Genomic DNA, 16692 nt, shown 5'->3' on the forward strand with positions numbered 1-16692 from the left:
TTCCCCGCCCCCACTTCCCCTCCGCTCCGTCTCCAGACTTGCAGGCGACGTGCACAGCCGCGTCTGGCTCTTCCCTGCCTTTCCCTCCTCTCCCGGGCTCAGCCAGGGGGTAGTGGCCGCCGATCGACAGTTAACGCCCGCTGAAGGCGGCGGCTCCACCCGCGGCAGCAGCTGTAGAGGTTGTTTGCAGAAGCTGGGCGGGCACGCGCCGCGCGTGCACACTGGCCAGCGCGGTGGGGGCGCCAGCCGAGGAGGGGAGCTTGGGGAGGAGCTCCAGTCGCTCTGCCTAAACAGTTTGGGCTCGTTTAACCTTGAGGCAGCCCGAGGCTTCCCAGTCCAGCTCAGTTCAGGCTGAATATCCGGCGCGCGCGCGCGCAGACTCCGGGACATAAACACACAAAACACACTGAAGCCACCTCTGGCGTCGCCGCCCGGGCGAGCCCCCGCTTCAGGGACTGGTGTGGCGCCCGCTGGCCCTGCGCTGCCCGCCGGAGGAGCCCCGCGAGCTGCCCAGGGGCCCCGGGTGCGCCCTGAGCGCGTGCCGCGGCCACTCGGAGCGGGCGGCGAGCTCCGCGGACACGCAGGCGGTCGGAGCTGCCTCTCAGCCTCTGCCTCCCTCTCCCGCGGCTCGCGGCTTTTTGTTTAAAGCACTCCCCACCCCGCACCCCCGGCTTTCCTCCCGGCGTCTTCATTGGCAGCGTCCAGAAAGAGTTGATTGCTACTGAGATCCGCCGGGAGCCGAGGGGCTGGGGAAGAGCGGAGGTGAGGAAATCCAAGCGCTGGAAGATTTTTTTTCTTCAAAAAGCCATCCCCACCCAGTCATCGGCTAGTCCTATCTACCAAAATCGTCACCAGGACAATGGATTGAGTTACTCTTCCCTGGGCCAGAAGAAAGGTTCAGACTTGGGGCAAAATGAAGGAAAAGGCCATGATCAAGACCGCTAAGATGCAGGGCAACGTGATGGTGAGTGCTCCGTGGGGCGCGCAGGTCGGGCCGCGGTGAAGCGCGGTGGGGAGAGGTCCGTCCGGCAGAGTCCCCGGCCCCCGGGAAAGCGGCGACCCGGTGCCCGCCTGTGCGCAGCGGCGCTCCCTCCGCTTCCCGGGAACCCACCGTCGCCGCAGCTGCCGAGGAGCCGGCTTTATGGCAACTTTGCGGCTCGCTCGCTCTCCTTGGGCTTGTGGCTTCGTGTTTCGGGAGCGAGACCGGGTGCGCGAGGTGAGGAAGGGGCTGCGACGGAGCCCTCTCCGGCCGCGGGTCTGTCCGAGTTCCGAGCAGATCCCCAGGGCGGTTCTGGAGGAACGCGGAGAGAGGTGGTCACTCCGGCCAGGGAAGGGACACAAGGCCCTGATGCCCAGGCCAGCCTCGGGATTGCCAGTCCCCGGAGCTGGCGACCTGTTGGGTTTCGCCGAGCCTTTGGTACACTCGGGGCGGGCGCAAGTCGCTCTGTTCCAGCGGCTACCCTGGGGTCCATGGCCGCCGGCCTGGCGGTACTGGCTCCCGGGTTTGGAGAAGATGACGTCCCCAGTAGGGTCCCTGTGGCAGAGGGTGGGTCATCAGGGCGCATCCCCCCACCGCCGCCCGATGACCGCGAGCCGGGAAGCAGGGCTGGTCCGCGGGAGTCTCAGGGCTGCCGGCCGAGGGCCATCATTGCAGAGACAACTTTGCTAACTCGAGGACCCGGCTTTCCGCCTCCCCGGCGAGCCCACCCTGGGGCCTCTGCTCCTGCCCACCGCCTGACCCGGGCGCGCCCCCCCAGCCTGGGGCACGGGCCGGGCCGGGGGCGGCGTCTCCCCGAGGAGAGGAGGTTGCCATCTTGAGCTGTGGAAATGGTTTGTGTGGCTGCGTGTGATTATTTGGGCGATGTTTTAACCCCTTAGATGTTGGTTTGGGATAATCGGTCAGAAGGTCCTTGCTATATTGTTCGCTGGTGCTATTTTTTGTGAGGGGAGGTGGGCATTGCCATATTCTTTGAAGACTCAGCAAGAAAAGCAGAATTTCTTTCAGATGCAAACTTCAGAGTTGTTTACAAGTGGGCTGGGCGCTGCGGTGGGGGTGCGGAGAACCCACTTGGCCGTCCCTTTTGGGGTCTTTAAAGAAGAAGACATGAGAATCGAAAATGCTATTTTAGCGCAACGAACATAATCAGTACCCAGCTGGGTTAACCACGCCCACAGCAGACACCTGTTGCTGGCAGAGAGGAAGAAGCCTGATTCAGAACTTGATTAAGGATTAAAGTTCAGGACAGCCTTAGGAGCATAATAACTGCACGAGGTGGGGGGCATTCCCGTGGGTACAAGCCCCCCCTCCACCTCCCTCTGTTTGTGGATTCTCTGGCTGGCTGACCTAATGGCTTGTTGATGAAAATACATCTGTTTCTCTCATTTTTCTCACTCTTTTTTTTAGCCATTGTGGTGTTCAGCATAATTTTCTCCTATAAACAGGGCAGAACCATGTGTGGAGTATTATTTTTCAGTTAAATGGCCACCCACACCCCTAATTCCTCATTACTATTGTGCCCTGGTGCGCCAGTTAAACCTACAGGATGGAGACAGAAGGTAATGATTCAGATTAATTACACTGGTGATGATACGTTATTGACTCACTTCGTGAATCTATTGTCAAGTAAACGTTTCTCCTCATACCTTAGACGGTATGCCGCGAAGTAAAAACATCTTCCTATTATATCTTTATTAAAAGACTTGAAGGTGTTCCCTCCAACTATCCCCTTTCTGGTTTTACTGTAAGCAATAAAGAATGAAACGATTATTTACGTTTCTCACTCATGTTTCCAATAAGGGGTACCCCGTGGGGTGCTCCTGGCCCCCCCACCCCTGTGTGTAATGTGGATCAGTATAATCATAGCAGATTGAATTGAGCTGAGAGTACTCTACAGCAACCGGTATTTTAAGAGTCACCTGCTGGCCCAAGAGAAAAATGAGATGCAAACTGACTCAACTTTTTCATGTTCTGTCAAGCCTTAAATTGATAATCCTGCCTCCACAAATAGGTTTGTAACTTATTTGAAATTTTATGTCTCAACGAAATCCATGTGGCTTCAGTGTCATGGTCATTTAAGACTTACTGAGCCCTAATTTTTCATTATTTGCTTTGGAAGACTCTTGCTAATCACAGCCTCTCTTGGGTTAGATGACTGGCAAATTCTTTGCACTTGCAACTTGATTGGAATTGGGTGATATTTTACAGTCAAGATGAGGACCAGAGGGTCCACTCCCTTTTACTGTCTGACTGATGCAGAAAGTGGCAGGGTGTTTTATACTGAGCAGTGTCAGTGAACCACAGAGACACAGAAACCAAATCTGAGTTCAGTGTTCTCAGAGCTCTTTGAGCTGTCTGGGCTCACGTTTGAGGTTTCATATTTAAAAGATGGAGGTGGGAGAGATACAGACCCTTGGCACCGGCCCAAATGGTTATGCAAATGCCAAGTCCAGTTACAGCCATGCGTGTAAGCTGTTTTTTTAATCCCACTTCTTCTGACTTCTGTTTACATTATGTGACTGTGCTGGACCTGCAGTCCTCTCGTTCCCTAGGAGTTCTGCAAAAACTGTGACAATGGCTTTCTGGCTCGCTCTTTCTGTGCCACATTGCTTGCTTGGAACTCTATTTTTGTAAAATCTTAATAAATGTTTCGTTCCTCACACATTGCTTTAGAAGTTTGTTTCTGAGTACAGGTGGAGGATGACAAGAAGATAAATATAAGGGCACAATATCTGCTCTCGTGCCAATACACAAGTAGAAGAGATACTACAGGTGGAATCAGTCCAGAGTTTGGACTTTATCCCTTCGAAGGATCTATTTCATAAACTTTGATGCTGATCTGTAAGTGTAAGAACTCACAGACTAACCACACCACATTCAATGAGCAACTTGATACACAGAGAAAGGATGAAAAATTTTTCCCTTGCTCAGCACAAGAATTATTTTTAAAAATAAACTTTTTTTTTCATTTGAGAATTCATAGGGAGCTTGATGTGCACATTTTTCAACCCAGACTTACTTCATAGAAGTATGTCTTCTTGCAAGAGGTTTAGGGCCAATGGGAAATTTTATTATCCAAAGGATATTGCTCCATGCTAAATGCCCCTACTCTGTCTATATGAGCGTTCCCCAGACATTGAGTTGCTTAATGGAGTCAGAGTAAAGGTTAGTTCAGAAATAAAAGCCGTGGGGACTGTCCTCTGACCCTTGCAGTCTTCCTCTTTCTGGCATGAGCGTTGCTGGCTCCTGCAAGTATGTGGCGGGTAAGTGAAACTGGGCAGCCTTGCTGACCAGACTGGTCTCAGAGGAGGCCCAGAGGTAGAAGCAACGGATCAGAAGACTTCGAGCCTCGGGCCACACTGGAGACCCACAGGCGACGGGTGTTGGTTTTACAGGGCAGCTCCCCTCTGGGATTCCCCTGGGTAGAGAAGACTCAAGTTGAAGTTTTTCCCTGTGGTCGCTGGAACTGATTTTAGGTCTTTAGTCCCTGATTGGATGTATCTGTGATATTACGAGCCTAGTATCTTTCAGAGCAATTGTCTTTCCCGCACTCTGTTGGATAAAATGCCTGGATCTCAATTGTCAAAATTAAGAGTTTTCTTTCAAGCTATTTGATTATTTAACTCATCCAGTTAAATAAAATTAGGGTGACATTCCAGTGATGACTCTTTACTTGTGATATGCCCAGGAGAACAGAGGTCCTTTGAGATTTTTAGGCAAGTTTTGTGGGCTTTTGTGGGACAGAAATCTCCTGTTGTTGAGTCCTACTTGAGAACAGGGACGTACCACTGTGAGATGGTATTTAGGGTACAGCCCTTCGTGGTGCAGTATTTTTCCTGAGACTGATTGGAATCAGATTGGTAACTTCATGACAGAACCCTTGGTGCTCATTCTAAATATGAACACTCCAGCATAGATTTGAGGGTGGAGGAGGGATTTTCCTTCTCAGCATGGGTTCCAAAAATTACTTCTACGGTCAATCTTTCTGAGTGTGATCATTGAGTGTCCCAATGGTGTGATACTCAGGCTGGTATTTCTCTACTTCCTAGTAGTTCAACATCCCTTCATAAAACCAGCAGCCATGTAACTAGACTCCTCTTGAATTATTGATTAATCTCGTCTGTGGAAGAAGAATGGCCTGGGCGGCATCTATTTCACACACCTTCCATACAGCTTTATAGGAATATTTTAAACGTATTAATGGCCAGTGAGAAATGCACGAAGTTGCTCAGGTTTCCAGGAAATAGTTCCCAAAGCCAGAATTGAGAGGCCAGGATTTGAGTCTTCTGATGCCCTTGAGTAGCTGAGTTTCTAGATAACAAATACTAAAGAAAAAATTGTTATCAGAAAGGAAAAATAGACTGCTAAAGTTTTTCCATCCACTTGGCTGGGACCATCCCAGTGACCCTGTAGTGGAAATATCTGTAATAGCCTCAAACTGGAAGCAGCCAGGTCTCCATCAACACAGGATGTGCAAGTCTATTGCTGCGTTTTCATGCCGGACACCAGACAGTAGCAGGAAGGGTGCTTCACGCTCAGCAGCCTGGACGCTTTCGCACACAAAATGCTGGACAAAAGACGCTGGACCTGAAAGAATATGAACTTTAGGTCCGTCTATATAAAGTTCAAAACAGACAAAACCAAAGTATTGTGGTAAGTGGCACTGAAATAGGGCTCCTGAAAAAGTGACAAAAATTAAAGTTTTTAGAAAAATTAAGAGGCTTGTGACCACACGCATCATGGAGGCAGTCGTGGTGAAGAGAGAGAAGGCTGTGGGTGAAAGGCACACAGAAGGGGCCTCTGCAGTGAGGGGCGCGTTCCAGCAGTCGTCTGGGGTGGTGTTTATACCGCTGGTTTCATAGTATTTTTTTCTTTGTCTGTTTATACATGTTTAATACACTTTCCCATGTCTTTGTCACATTTCACAATCTTAAAGATTTCAAAATGTACTTTGCATCTGCCAGTGAATGTCCTGAGCTATGTGTAACTGGACATACGCCACTTTTCCTATAGAGAAAAATTGCAGGTTTTAGAGATAGAAGGGGCCTCCCTAGTTATCTCCAAAGGTACATTTGTGGCGTACCTTTACATATAAGGCAAGGTCACCTTCCCACAGTCAAAGGTCACTATAAATGCTGCTTTAAAAAAACTGATAAGAATCGCTGTGCATGTTTATTGGGTACAGGTGATATTTTGGTACAGGGGTATAATGTGTAATGCTTGACTCAGAGTAATTGGAATATCCCATACCTGAAGTGTTCACCATTTCTTTGTGTTGGGAACACAAAGATTTATTGGGAATAAATCTTCTTTTCTAGCTCTTTCAAAACACACAGAAATTGTTCGCGACAATCGCGCTGCTGTGCACTTGAAGCCTAGAACTTCTCTTCTATGTGACTGTGTTTTTGAACCCATTAACCAACCTCCTGATGCATTCCTTCTAGTCCCTGATGGTTTATATGTCCACATTGTGTCAAATATCACATGTACCTCAAGAATATGTGTAATTATTATGTATCGATAAAAAAATGGAAAAAAAAAAAGGGGTAAACTGGCTGGCAGATACTTACGTGGAGCCCTTGGGAAATTCTGGTCACTGGCTGGAGGAGGCAGGACAGAGGCCATGTCCAGTTGTGGTATCAGAGTCCTTCCAGAGCGAGCCATGTTGATCAGCAAACAGAGGAGGGGAGGAGGGAACACAGGTGTTGAGAACTGACTCTGTGTCTACTAGTAGCTTAGCCTTGCCTGACTTACCACCATCTAAGTTTCTACAGTTACCTCTAAAAGTTTGACCATATTTTGTGTGTTTTGCTGGCTCGTATATAAATTTCACTGAGGTATCTTTCACTCTAATAAAGTATTTCCTTGCATTCTCAATAGTTGCCTTTAGGAAAGATTGCTGATGGTTGCTGTTAGAGAAGAAGGGAAATGGCAAGAAACCAACATGCTCAGCTCCATCAGCTGTGCACAGATCAAGGGCAAGTGAGAACAGACGCCCTATGACTGCAGCCTCCCCTCCTGGCCTCCCCATTCAGCCTCCACTCCCAGCCTCCCTCCCTCTGCAACTCCCTCTCTCATTCCTACTTTTTCTTTCTTCCTCTTCTCCTTCCTCCCCTTCCTCCTCCCACTGCTCTTCCTCTTTTTCTCCATTAATTGCCCTAAACCAAATTTACATTATTCCCAGGAAATTGAAGTCCACCCTTGTCTCTACAGTAGAAACTCTGCTTGAGAAGAGTCCACTCCTAGACCCCCCTAATCTGACCGTCCCCCAAGCTCAGACAGAGGAATCATTTACTGGCACTAAGGGGAGCAGCGACATCGCTGGCAGGGGAATGCCAGGGGTCTTCTCCCATATACACTCATTGTTTATTTGTTTTGCTTTTTCTTGAAATATATTTCCCCCCCTGGTTACCTTGGCCAGAATGCTAGCAAATTCTGTTTTTATTTATAGATTTGAAAATCTGATCCATGTTAGTCTTGGGTTTTGAATATCATTAAAGCTCTCAGAGGACTTACAAATATCTGCTTGGAAAACACAACAGTTTAATATAATTCAATCTCTCAGCACTGGTCAGCTCCCAAGAAGTGCGCTGTGCACAACATGCTTGGGCATTAATTAAAGCTGAGGGGGGTGAAGCTGTCAGAGGCCGGACCCCGTCTGAGTGTGTCTGTGGGTGGATGTGAGTGTCCAGGTGAAGCCGTCAGAGGCCAGACCCCATCTGAGTGTGTCTGAGTGAATGTGAGTGTCCAGATGAAGCCGTCAGAGGCCAGACTCCATCTGAGTGTGTCTGTGAGTGGATGTGAGTGTCCAGGTGAAGCCTTCAGAGGTCGGAATCTGTCTGAGTGTGCCTATGAGTGGATGTGAGTGTCCAGGTAAAGCCGTCAGAGGTGGGACCCCATCTGAGTGTGTCTGTGGGTGGCTGTGAGTGTTCAGGTGAAGTCGTCAGAGGCCGGACCCCGTCTGAGTGTGTCTGTGAGTGGATGTGAATGTCCGGGTGAAGCCGTCAGAGGCCAGACCCTGTCTGAGTGTGTCTGTGGGTGGCTGTGAGTGTTCAGGTAAAGCCATCAGAGGCTGGACCCCGTCTGAGTATTTATAGATTTGAAAACCTGAGTATGTCTGTGTATGTCTGAGTATGTCTGTGAGTGGCTGTGAGTGTCCAGTTGAAGCCGTCAGAGGTCAGACCCTGTCTGAGTGTGTAGGTGGGTGGATGTGAATGTCCAGGTGAAGCCGTCAGAGGCTGGACCTCATCTGAGTGTGTCTGTGGGTGGATATGAGTGTCCAGGTGAAGCCGTCAGAGGCTGGACTCCATCTGAGTGTGTCTGTGACTGGCTGTGAGTGTCCAGGTGAGGCCATCAGAGGCTGGATCCCATCTGTGTGTGTCTGTGAGTCACTGTGGATGTCCAGGTGAAGCAGTCAGAGGCCGGACCCCATCTGAGTGTGTCTGTGAGTGGATGTGAATGTCCAGATGAAGCCGTCAGAGGCCAGTCCCTGTCTGAGTGTGTGTGTGGGTGGCTGTGAGTGTTCAGGTAAAGCTGTCAGAGGCTGGACCCCGTCTGAGTATGTCTGTGAGTGGCTGTGAGTGTCCAGGTGAAGTAGTCAGAGGCTAGACCCCATCTGAGTGTGTCTGTGATTGGATGTGAGTGTCCAGGTGAAGCCGTCAGAGGCCGTACCCCATCTGAGTGTGACTGTGGGTGGAAATAAGTGTCCAGGCGAAGCCATCAGAGGCCAGAATCCATCTGAGTGTGACTGTGGGTAGTTGTGAGTGTCCAGATGAAGCCGTCAGAGGCCAGACCCCGTCTAAGTGTGACTGTGGGTGGATGTGAGTGTCCAGATGAAGCCGTCAGAGGCCAGACCCCGTCTAAGTGTGACTGTGGGTGGATGTGAGTGTCCGGGTGAAGCTGTCAGAGGCCGGACCCCATCTGAGTGTGTCTGTGGGTGGCTGTGAGTGTCCAGGTGAAGCAGTCAGAGGCCGGACCCCATCTGAGTGTGTAGGTAGCTGGATGTGAATGTCCAGTTGAAGCCGTCAGAGGCTGGACCTCGTCTGAGTGTGTCTATGGGTGGATATGAGTGTCCAGGTGAAGCTGTCAGAGGCCAGACCCCATCTGAGTGTGTCTGTGGGGGGCTGTGAGTGTCCAGGTGAAGCCGTCAGAGGCCGGACCCCGTCTGAATGTGTCTGTGGGTGGATGTGAGTGTCCAGGTGAAGCCATCAGAGGCCAGACCCCATCTGAGTGTTTCTGTGGGTGGCTGTTGAGTGTTCAGGTAAAATCGTCAGAGGCTGGACCCCGTCTGAGTATGTCTGTGAGTGGCTGTGAGTGTCCAGGTGAAGTAGTCAGAGGCTAGAACTTGTCTGAGTGTGTCTGTGTGTGGCTGTGAGTGTCCAGGTGAAGCCGTCAGAGGCCGGACCCCGTCTGAGTGTGTCTGTGTGTGGCTGTGAGTGTCCAGGTGAAGCCGTCAGAGGCCGGACCCCGTCTGAGTGTGACTATCGGTGGAAATAAGTGTCCAGGCGAAGCCATCGGAGGCCAGAATCCATTTGAGTGTGACTGTGGGTAGATGTGAGTGTCCAGGTGAAGCTGTCAGAGGCCAATCCCGTCTGAGTGTGACTGTGGGTAGATGTGAGTGTCCAGGTTAAGCCGTCAGAGGCCGGACCTCGTCTGAGTGTGTCTGTGGGTGGCTGTGAGTGTCCAGGTGAGGCCATCAGAGGCCGCACCCCATCTGAGCGTGTCTGTGGGTAGATATGAGTGTCCAGGTGAAGCCGTCAGAGGCAGGACCCCGTCTGAGTGTGTATGAGTGGATGTGAGTGTCCAGGCACCATATTTTGCATCTTCCTCATTAAGATTGTTTCAGACCAGTATAATCTCACCATGGAAATAAAATGTCTGATGGAACCAACTTGATGTTGATGCCCAGTTTTTTTTATCTGCTGATTAACAGAGTGAGTACTACTCTGATATATATTTTACTGAGTGATTCTCAAAGTTCCATGTCTGGGGCAGCAGCATCTGTAGCCATCTGGGAGCTTCTGAAGTTCACAACTCTGTGGCCTGTGCAGACCTCTTGAATCAGAAACCCAGAGGTGTGGTGGTGCCTGTAGTCCCAGGTACTGGGGAGGCTGAGGCAGGAAGATCACCTGACCCAAAGAGTTTGAGGTTGCTGTGAGCTGTGATGCCACAGCACTCTAGCTTGGGTGACAGAGTGAGACTGCCTAAAAAAATAAAAAAAGGAAGGAAAGAAGAAAGTTAGTCCAGAGGGGTCGTTCCGATGTTCTGATGCTAGAACTTAGCCCTGCATGTGTCACTTCTCCAACTACCTGTGGTAAAGGGCCATGGTTTTGGGTTTGCTTCTTAAATTTCAATAATATTATGGATCAGTACTTTTATAAAATATAATCAAATGAAATAATTTAAAAAATAGGAGGTACACAATAAACCCACATTTTGTATTACTGCATCCAGAATCGTCAAGTTCCTCTGTGGAATTGCTCTTACCGTTCTGAGTGGTGAACTCCAATACTGGGTGCTGTACCTCTTGGCCTGGCTCTGCCCTGCAGCCCATACTCAGAGTAGCTGCTTCTGAAAGACCTGGGAAGCCTCGCTGAGGCTGTCTGTGCGCCTGTTACATGTCAAAGCCCCTGTTTGGGGTCATATGATTCGTAACAAAATGTCCCAACCTAGAAGCTCCCCCTTAGGAAGAACTTCCCCTGACTGTGGTGGGCCTCGCCTGCAGTCTGCCAAAGAGATCTCCTTGGGTAGATGGAGGGCGTGGCCTCCACTCTGGTGTCCCACCAGGCCCACTTCCTCCCAGGAAGCTGGAAGATGGGACTTTAACGTCCTTGATGAGCATTTTCCAAGAGAGGGCTCCCAGTTCCCTGATACTTATAAGTGTATATGTGTGTGTATGTATATAAAATATTTATATTTAAAAAGAACAGAGAAAGAAATTCTGAAAGGGAATGTCTGTGTGTATTCGTTCTCTTATTTTCAACTGGCTGAATTCAACTTCTTATTTTAATTAGTGTTTACCACAGACCGCCCCAGTCTGGGGAGGTCGTGTCTCTCATCCCCTCTGGTCAGTGTTTTCTGCAGCATAGTTTCGGTTGCAAAGAAACCTGTGAGCCAAGAGCCCCGAATAATTTTACTTCCTACTGTAACCATTCCTTTTAAATTGATTCAGTCTGGGGTACAAGTGCCTGGGTGGAATTAGGCTCAAAAGATGTCTTTCCTTTCAGAGTTTTGTTATTAGGAAAGAATTTGGTATTTTCTCACTTTTTTAAAAGTTAATTTTGGCTATGATTATTTAAAATGGTTTATTTTTTTTTTTAAAGACATCTAGAAAATGTTAATTATTACGGATAAGACTCTCATTCCAAAGCCAGCGAGAAAGGCTTTTCTTCTTTGGTTTCAGTCCATATAACAGAGATAATGTTGAAATGCTCTTATGCAAATTTTAAAATTCCCTATTACGCGAACAATGCTAAGAACAGTCCGTGCACTCCTTAGGCTTCTGTGGGATCCAGGATAGTCAGAGCGGTTAGAGATGCGTTAGGAACACCTTGCAAATGTAGGAGAAGTGAAATTCTTCATGTAAATTAGTTCCTTGAAAATGGATTCAGTACCAAATTTAAGAAATGAGGAAGATCTGAAAAGTGGATATAATGCAATTCAGAGACCTCTGTGGAAAAAGGTGGAAACCGTCTTTCCTCAGATCACTGACGGGCAGGGGCAGAATCAGAGAGGCCACTGCGGTTTGCTTAGTGGGGAGATTGTCCTGCATAAAGCAGAGGAAGGGGAGGGGGAAAGGAAGTCACAGTCATGGGTTGTCTGAGGATAATGAGACACTTTCTCTCGCTGATAATGTTCATTTCTACTAGACCCACCTGGAGAGTTTCCCCACCCGCCTTCCTGCTCTGTCAGCCCCACCTAGAGAGTTTCCCCACCCGCCTTCCTGCTCTGTTAGGTCCTGCCTTGTATCTAGTAACAAAAGACCCACCTGCCCACCGAAAACAAACCCTTCTCTGTAAAGAAGTTGGAAGAGATTTATTCTGAACCAAATTTGTGAACCAAGATCCAGAGCCACACCCAGGAAGCCTTGAGCAGGTGGACTCGAGGTGGTGGGCTTATAGCTTTTATTAAAATACATTTTAGGGAGACAGGAGTTATAGATGATGTCATAAATCAATACGTGGGAAACATACATTGGTTTGGCCCGCACCTGTGGGACATCTTAGCAGAGGCTTACAGGTTATAGGTGGGTTTAAAGATTGTTTAGCTGACAGTTGGCTGAGTTAGGCTCTGTCTAAAAGACCAGGAGTCAGTGAAAAGGAATGCTTAAAATAAAGGGTTTGTTCATCTGAGACACAGTACCAGACAGACTGTAGTGATTTGTTTGTATATTGAGGACCTGTGGGTAGGTCTTGCACAGCCTTAGGCCTGTTGCTGAGTCACAGAGGATGTCTCTAGAAAGGAGAGTGGGGGTACAGGGAGGCTCATCTGATCTTTCTCCTGGCTAACAACCCAGTTTTAGGAATGTTATTGACCTAGAGGGGTCCAGATAGTCAGTCTCTAGGGGGGGAAATCTTCATATTTTATATTAGTTCAAACACCCTTGTTATTTGTCTTCTGACCTAAGGAATTCTGCAGAATCAAGATCGGGACTCTTTGCAGTTTTTTTTTTTTTTTTTTTTGTAGAGACAGAGTCTCACTTTATGGCCCTGGGTAGAGTGCCGTGGTATCACACAGCTCACAGCAACCTCCAGCTCCTGGGCTTAAGCGATTCTCTTGCCTTAGCCTCCAGAGTAGCTGGGACTACAGGTGCCCGCCACAGCACCCAGCTATTTTTTTTTTTGTTGTTGCAGTTTGGCCGGGGCTGGGTTTAGAACCCGCCACCCTCGGCATATGGGGCCGGCACCCTACTCACTGAGCCACAGGCGCCACCCCAGACTCTTTGCAGTTTTATTTAGGTTGGTACTGGTTACTGCAGGGCCGTGGCCCAGGGCCGCCTCCTGCTAGAAGTTTTCTGACCACTTCAACCTGTATTTCTTTCCTTCTGTCTTCTTTGAGCCTCTGGACATTAAACACAAATGAAGGGAGATGTGTTCGACTTACACTCGGTTTGCTCATTGCAAGAAAGAACGCCCTCCTGGAACCTTTACAGTGCACCTGTCGGGGACATCTAATTTAAAACAGAATCTTCTCCCAACCCAGAAATCCTCCCCACAAAGGTCACAGAGAAAGAGACCACTTTTATCATTAGGATTAGCTTCACAGGCCTCACGCTGAACTATGACAAAGAAGAAATCTGGCCCCTCACGTACCGGGCAGGCTCCACCCAGTAAACGTATGTCATCCAGATAAACGGTAACTCGTCCTCATGTAAAAGGACTTTGACTCGTTTGCCAAATGTAGTTCATCCTAACTTTACCTGGTTGTTGGGGTAACAATCTGTGTATAAACTAAAATAAAATCTTAAGGGTCTCTCCTCAGAAACTGGCTGTCTGGACCCACTCTTGGCCAAGAGGACATTGCTAGCTATGAAAAAGATCAGACAGGCCTCATCATGCCCCCCTCCCCTTCCTAGAGATGTCCTTGATGACTCAGGAAAGCAATGCAAGGTTTATCCACAGGTCCCAATATGCATGACAAACCACTTAAACTGGTATGGTACTTTGCCTCTGATTAACAAACACTTTATTTTAAGGATTCTTTTTCACTGACTCCTGGTCTTTTAGACAGAGCCTAACTCTTTCAGCCAGTTGTCAACTGAAGAATCTTTAAACCCACCTAGAATCTGTAAGCCCCTGCTGAGATGTCCCACAGGTTGGGGCCAAAGCAATGTATGTTTTCCATGTATTGATTTATGATGTCACTGGTCTCCCTAAAATGGATAAAACCAAACTGTAAGCCCACCACCTCGAGTCCACATGCTCAAGGCTTCTTGGGTGTGGCTCTGGGGTATGGTCCTCAAATTTGGCTCAGAATAAACCTTAAATTATTTTACTGCACATGGCTTTTTCCCCATAGACGTGTGTTATCTGCTTTTTGCCTTCTTCCAGAGGGAGAACCAGCCCTGTGTCTTTAGGATAGATTTGCACACTGGTGCTGGGTGCCCCACCCAAGGCAAGATTCCATGAAGTAACTGGGAAATAGGGGTGCTTTCTCCCCTTGATGTCTGCATCTCAAAAAGCTGGTTTTGGGGGTAAGACTTTCCTCGGTCATGAAACTGTTGAAAGACCTGCCTATCTAGTCCTTAAAGGATTCATTTCAAAGAGATGAAAAGTGCTTATAATTACCAGTTTTCTAAGGTAAAGTTCTTCAAAGAAGGAGAAGAGGGGTGCTTTGCTTTTATTTTCAAGGAGGACACCTGAGCCTCTTATTTTCAGTTTGCATTATTTTTACACGCCCAGAGCATTCATTTTTTAACAAAATAATTTTTTATTAGATTTTAGCTATAACACATTTTAGATTCTTATATTTAACAAAAATAGGTACCTGGATTTTGAATAATTAAATGAGTAACCTTTACATGAGTCAGCAAAATCACACACACCCGCTTGGTTGTGCAGATGCCCCATGCTTGAGCCGTCCGTGCAGCTCAGCCACAGCTGCACAGCAGAAGGCTGCTAAGGACACAGTTGCTGGATGGAACCATTCCCTCTTTGGTTAAAGAGCAGGGGAAAAAATCAGCAAAATACCTGGACCAGCACCTTCCATCCTGGGCTGGAGGCATGAGGGGACTTTAGGGTGTGGGTGGAGGGAGCCTGAGGAGAGACTCCCTGGGCAAATGTCAGCCCGAAGACCCTGCTGTTCCGGAGCTCTGCTCTCAAGAGCTGCTGTTGATTTAGTGCTGAGCAGTAGTGGGGGGCATCTCTCTAAGACCCCGTAATAGCTCAGGATAAAGATGATAATATCTTCAGTTTCCAAGGAGACTCAAAAACACCCAAATCTCTTAAGTAAAACCTGGATAATCTGTTAAAGTTTAATGTATATCTTTGAGCTCCTGAGCCAAATTTCTGGAAAGATCTTACCCTTTTAATTCTCTTTTTAATTAGAGAATCCTCAGCATGGATTAGTGCTGAGAGCAGTGAACTTGGTATCCAGATGTCAAAATTCTGGTTTTGACTCTGTGTGACCTGGAGCAAGAAACAGCCAATGGGTCTCAATGTTCTTGCCTATACGGGCTGAGTACTTTTACTGCTTGTTTTCTGAAGCTCCTTGTAGTTCTGGGATTCTGCAGAAGGTAGACAGGGTTTTTGTGACTCTAAGAATGGTATTTACCACACAGGGAATGAAAAGAAAGAGCCTACTGCCTGGCCTTCAACACGATTCCCTTAAGTTGGTCTTCATCAAATTGAAAAGTTTTAGTGATTTGTCATTTCAGGAAATGGCTAGCAGGTTGTTTCTAAATATCATTATATTAATATTCACTGTAACTTCTCTTTTCTAAAAAAAAAATTCAAAAGCTCAATGAGCAAATCACGCAGGGTTACTCAGGTAGTGGGTGGGAAACCAGCACCCAACTCAGACGTATGTAACCTTGTCGTAAGGGAAGGGATGAAGCCTTGCATTTCCCAGACTAAAATGATACTCTTTGATATGTAAAAGTGTAATCATTGACTAAAATCTTATTATAGCCGTGCCAACTGCAACCACAGGAAGGGTCTGTGGAAATGTAGCCATTCTTCAGTTCTGTTGGCTCCACTCATGACTTTGCGTTTTATTCTCTGGTCCTTTCATCTCATCATCTTCTGAGCTCTAGATGTTGAATTGGGTTCTCTGATTAAAGGCTGTGTCACTCTCATTACTGTGGATACTTCAGATTCTTTGTGCATCCCAGGAGATCAACAATGATGCTGCATCTCCTGGTGAAGCGGGGACAGGACTTCGGGGAGTGGGGCTTTCTCTTGTTCCCTGAGATTGTCACTCATCAGATTGTGACATGCACAGGATGTCCTGGGTCTGTACTGACTGTGCAAAGAAGCAGGTGGGGAAATATTTCCCCAACTGGAGAACTAAGATGAGGCCGTTCTCGGGCTCCCCAGCATTGTCATCCAATTCATTACCCGGAGGCAGCTTGCTTATTCTCAGCTCCCTCGTGGGTGGGGACGGGACAAGGAGCAGGAAAGCTGGATTCCTCCAGCCTTGGTGATTTCACTAAAAGGCTCCATGGGGAGCCAAGGGGCTGTGGCATAAAGCGTTCTGAATCCCACCAACCCAGATCATTTCTCGAATGATTAAATGAGAATGGGGCTTCTAGTCTAGGAGCAGAGATAGAGTGGACAGCTGCTTGCCTGGCTGAGTGATTACCACGCTGATGTGTTCTGCAAAAAAAAAAAAAAAGAAAGAAAAAAAGCGATTGAAATCGTTATTTCAACACAGACATTGCAGTTTAGGTTTGGATGTTTTTACAAATAATAAAGGTGTTTTGAAGCTAATATCTATGCTGTTGATAAGATAAACGGGAAAGATGGCTGTTCTGACTTGTCAATCCAAAGTGAAATTTATAAAAAAAACATAATATTTCCTATAGAGGATGAAACAACTATATATTGGCAATTTATCACTACAAGGGAGGAGCTTAAAAAGAAGAATTAAAATGAAATTTGAAGGAAACAAACATATAATTTGCTAATGTTGTGAGAAAACTATGAGACTTCATGGAGGAACCGTGAGGATGTTGGGAAATGGGGAAGCACATGGGG

The 16692-nt window shown here is 47.7% G+C and overlaps 1 protein-coding gene across 1 annotated transcript in view; it reads left to right on the plus strand.

Annotated features, from left to right (window-relative positions):
* Window positions 1–307: 307 nt before the first annotated feature.
* Window positions 308–16692, plus strand: part of DPP6 (dipeptidyl peptidase like 6) — a 910604-nt gene continuing 894219 nt past the window's right edge. The window contains exon 1 of the mRNA XM_053608766.1: window positions 308–964. Coding sequence (XP_053464741.1) covers window positions 914–964 — 51 coding nt within the window. The 5' untranslated portion in view covers window positions 308–913. The remainder of the gene's footprint in view (window positions 965–16692) is intronic.

This window comes from Nycticebus coucang, chromosome 11 (assembly GCF_027406575.1).
Source record: "Nycticebus coucang isolate mNycCou1 chromosome 11, mNycCou1.pri, whole genome shotgun sequence".
Taxonomy (NCBI): Eukaryota; Metazoa; Chordata; class Mammalia; order Primates; family Lorisidae; genus Nycticebus; species Nycticebus coucang.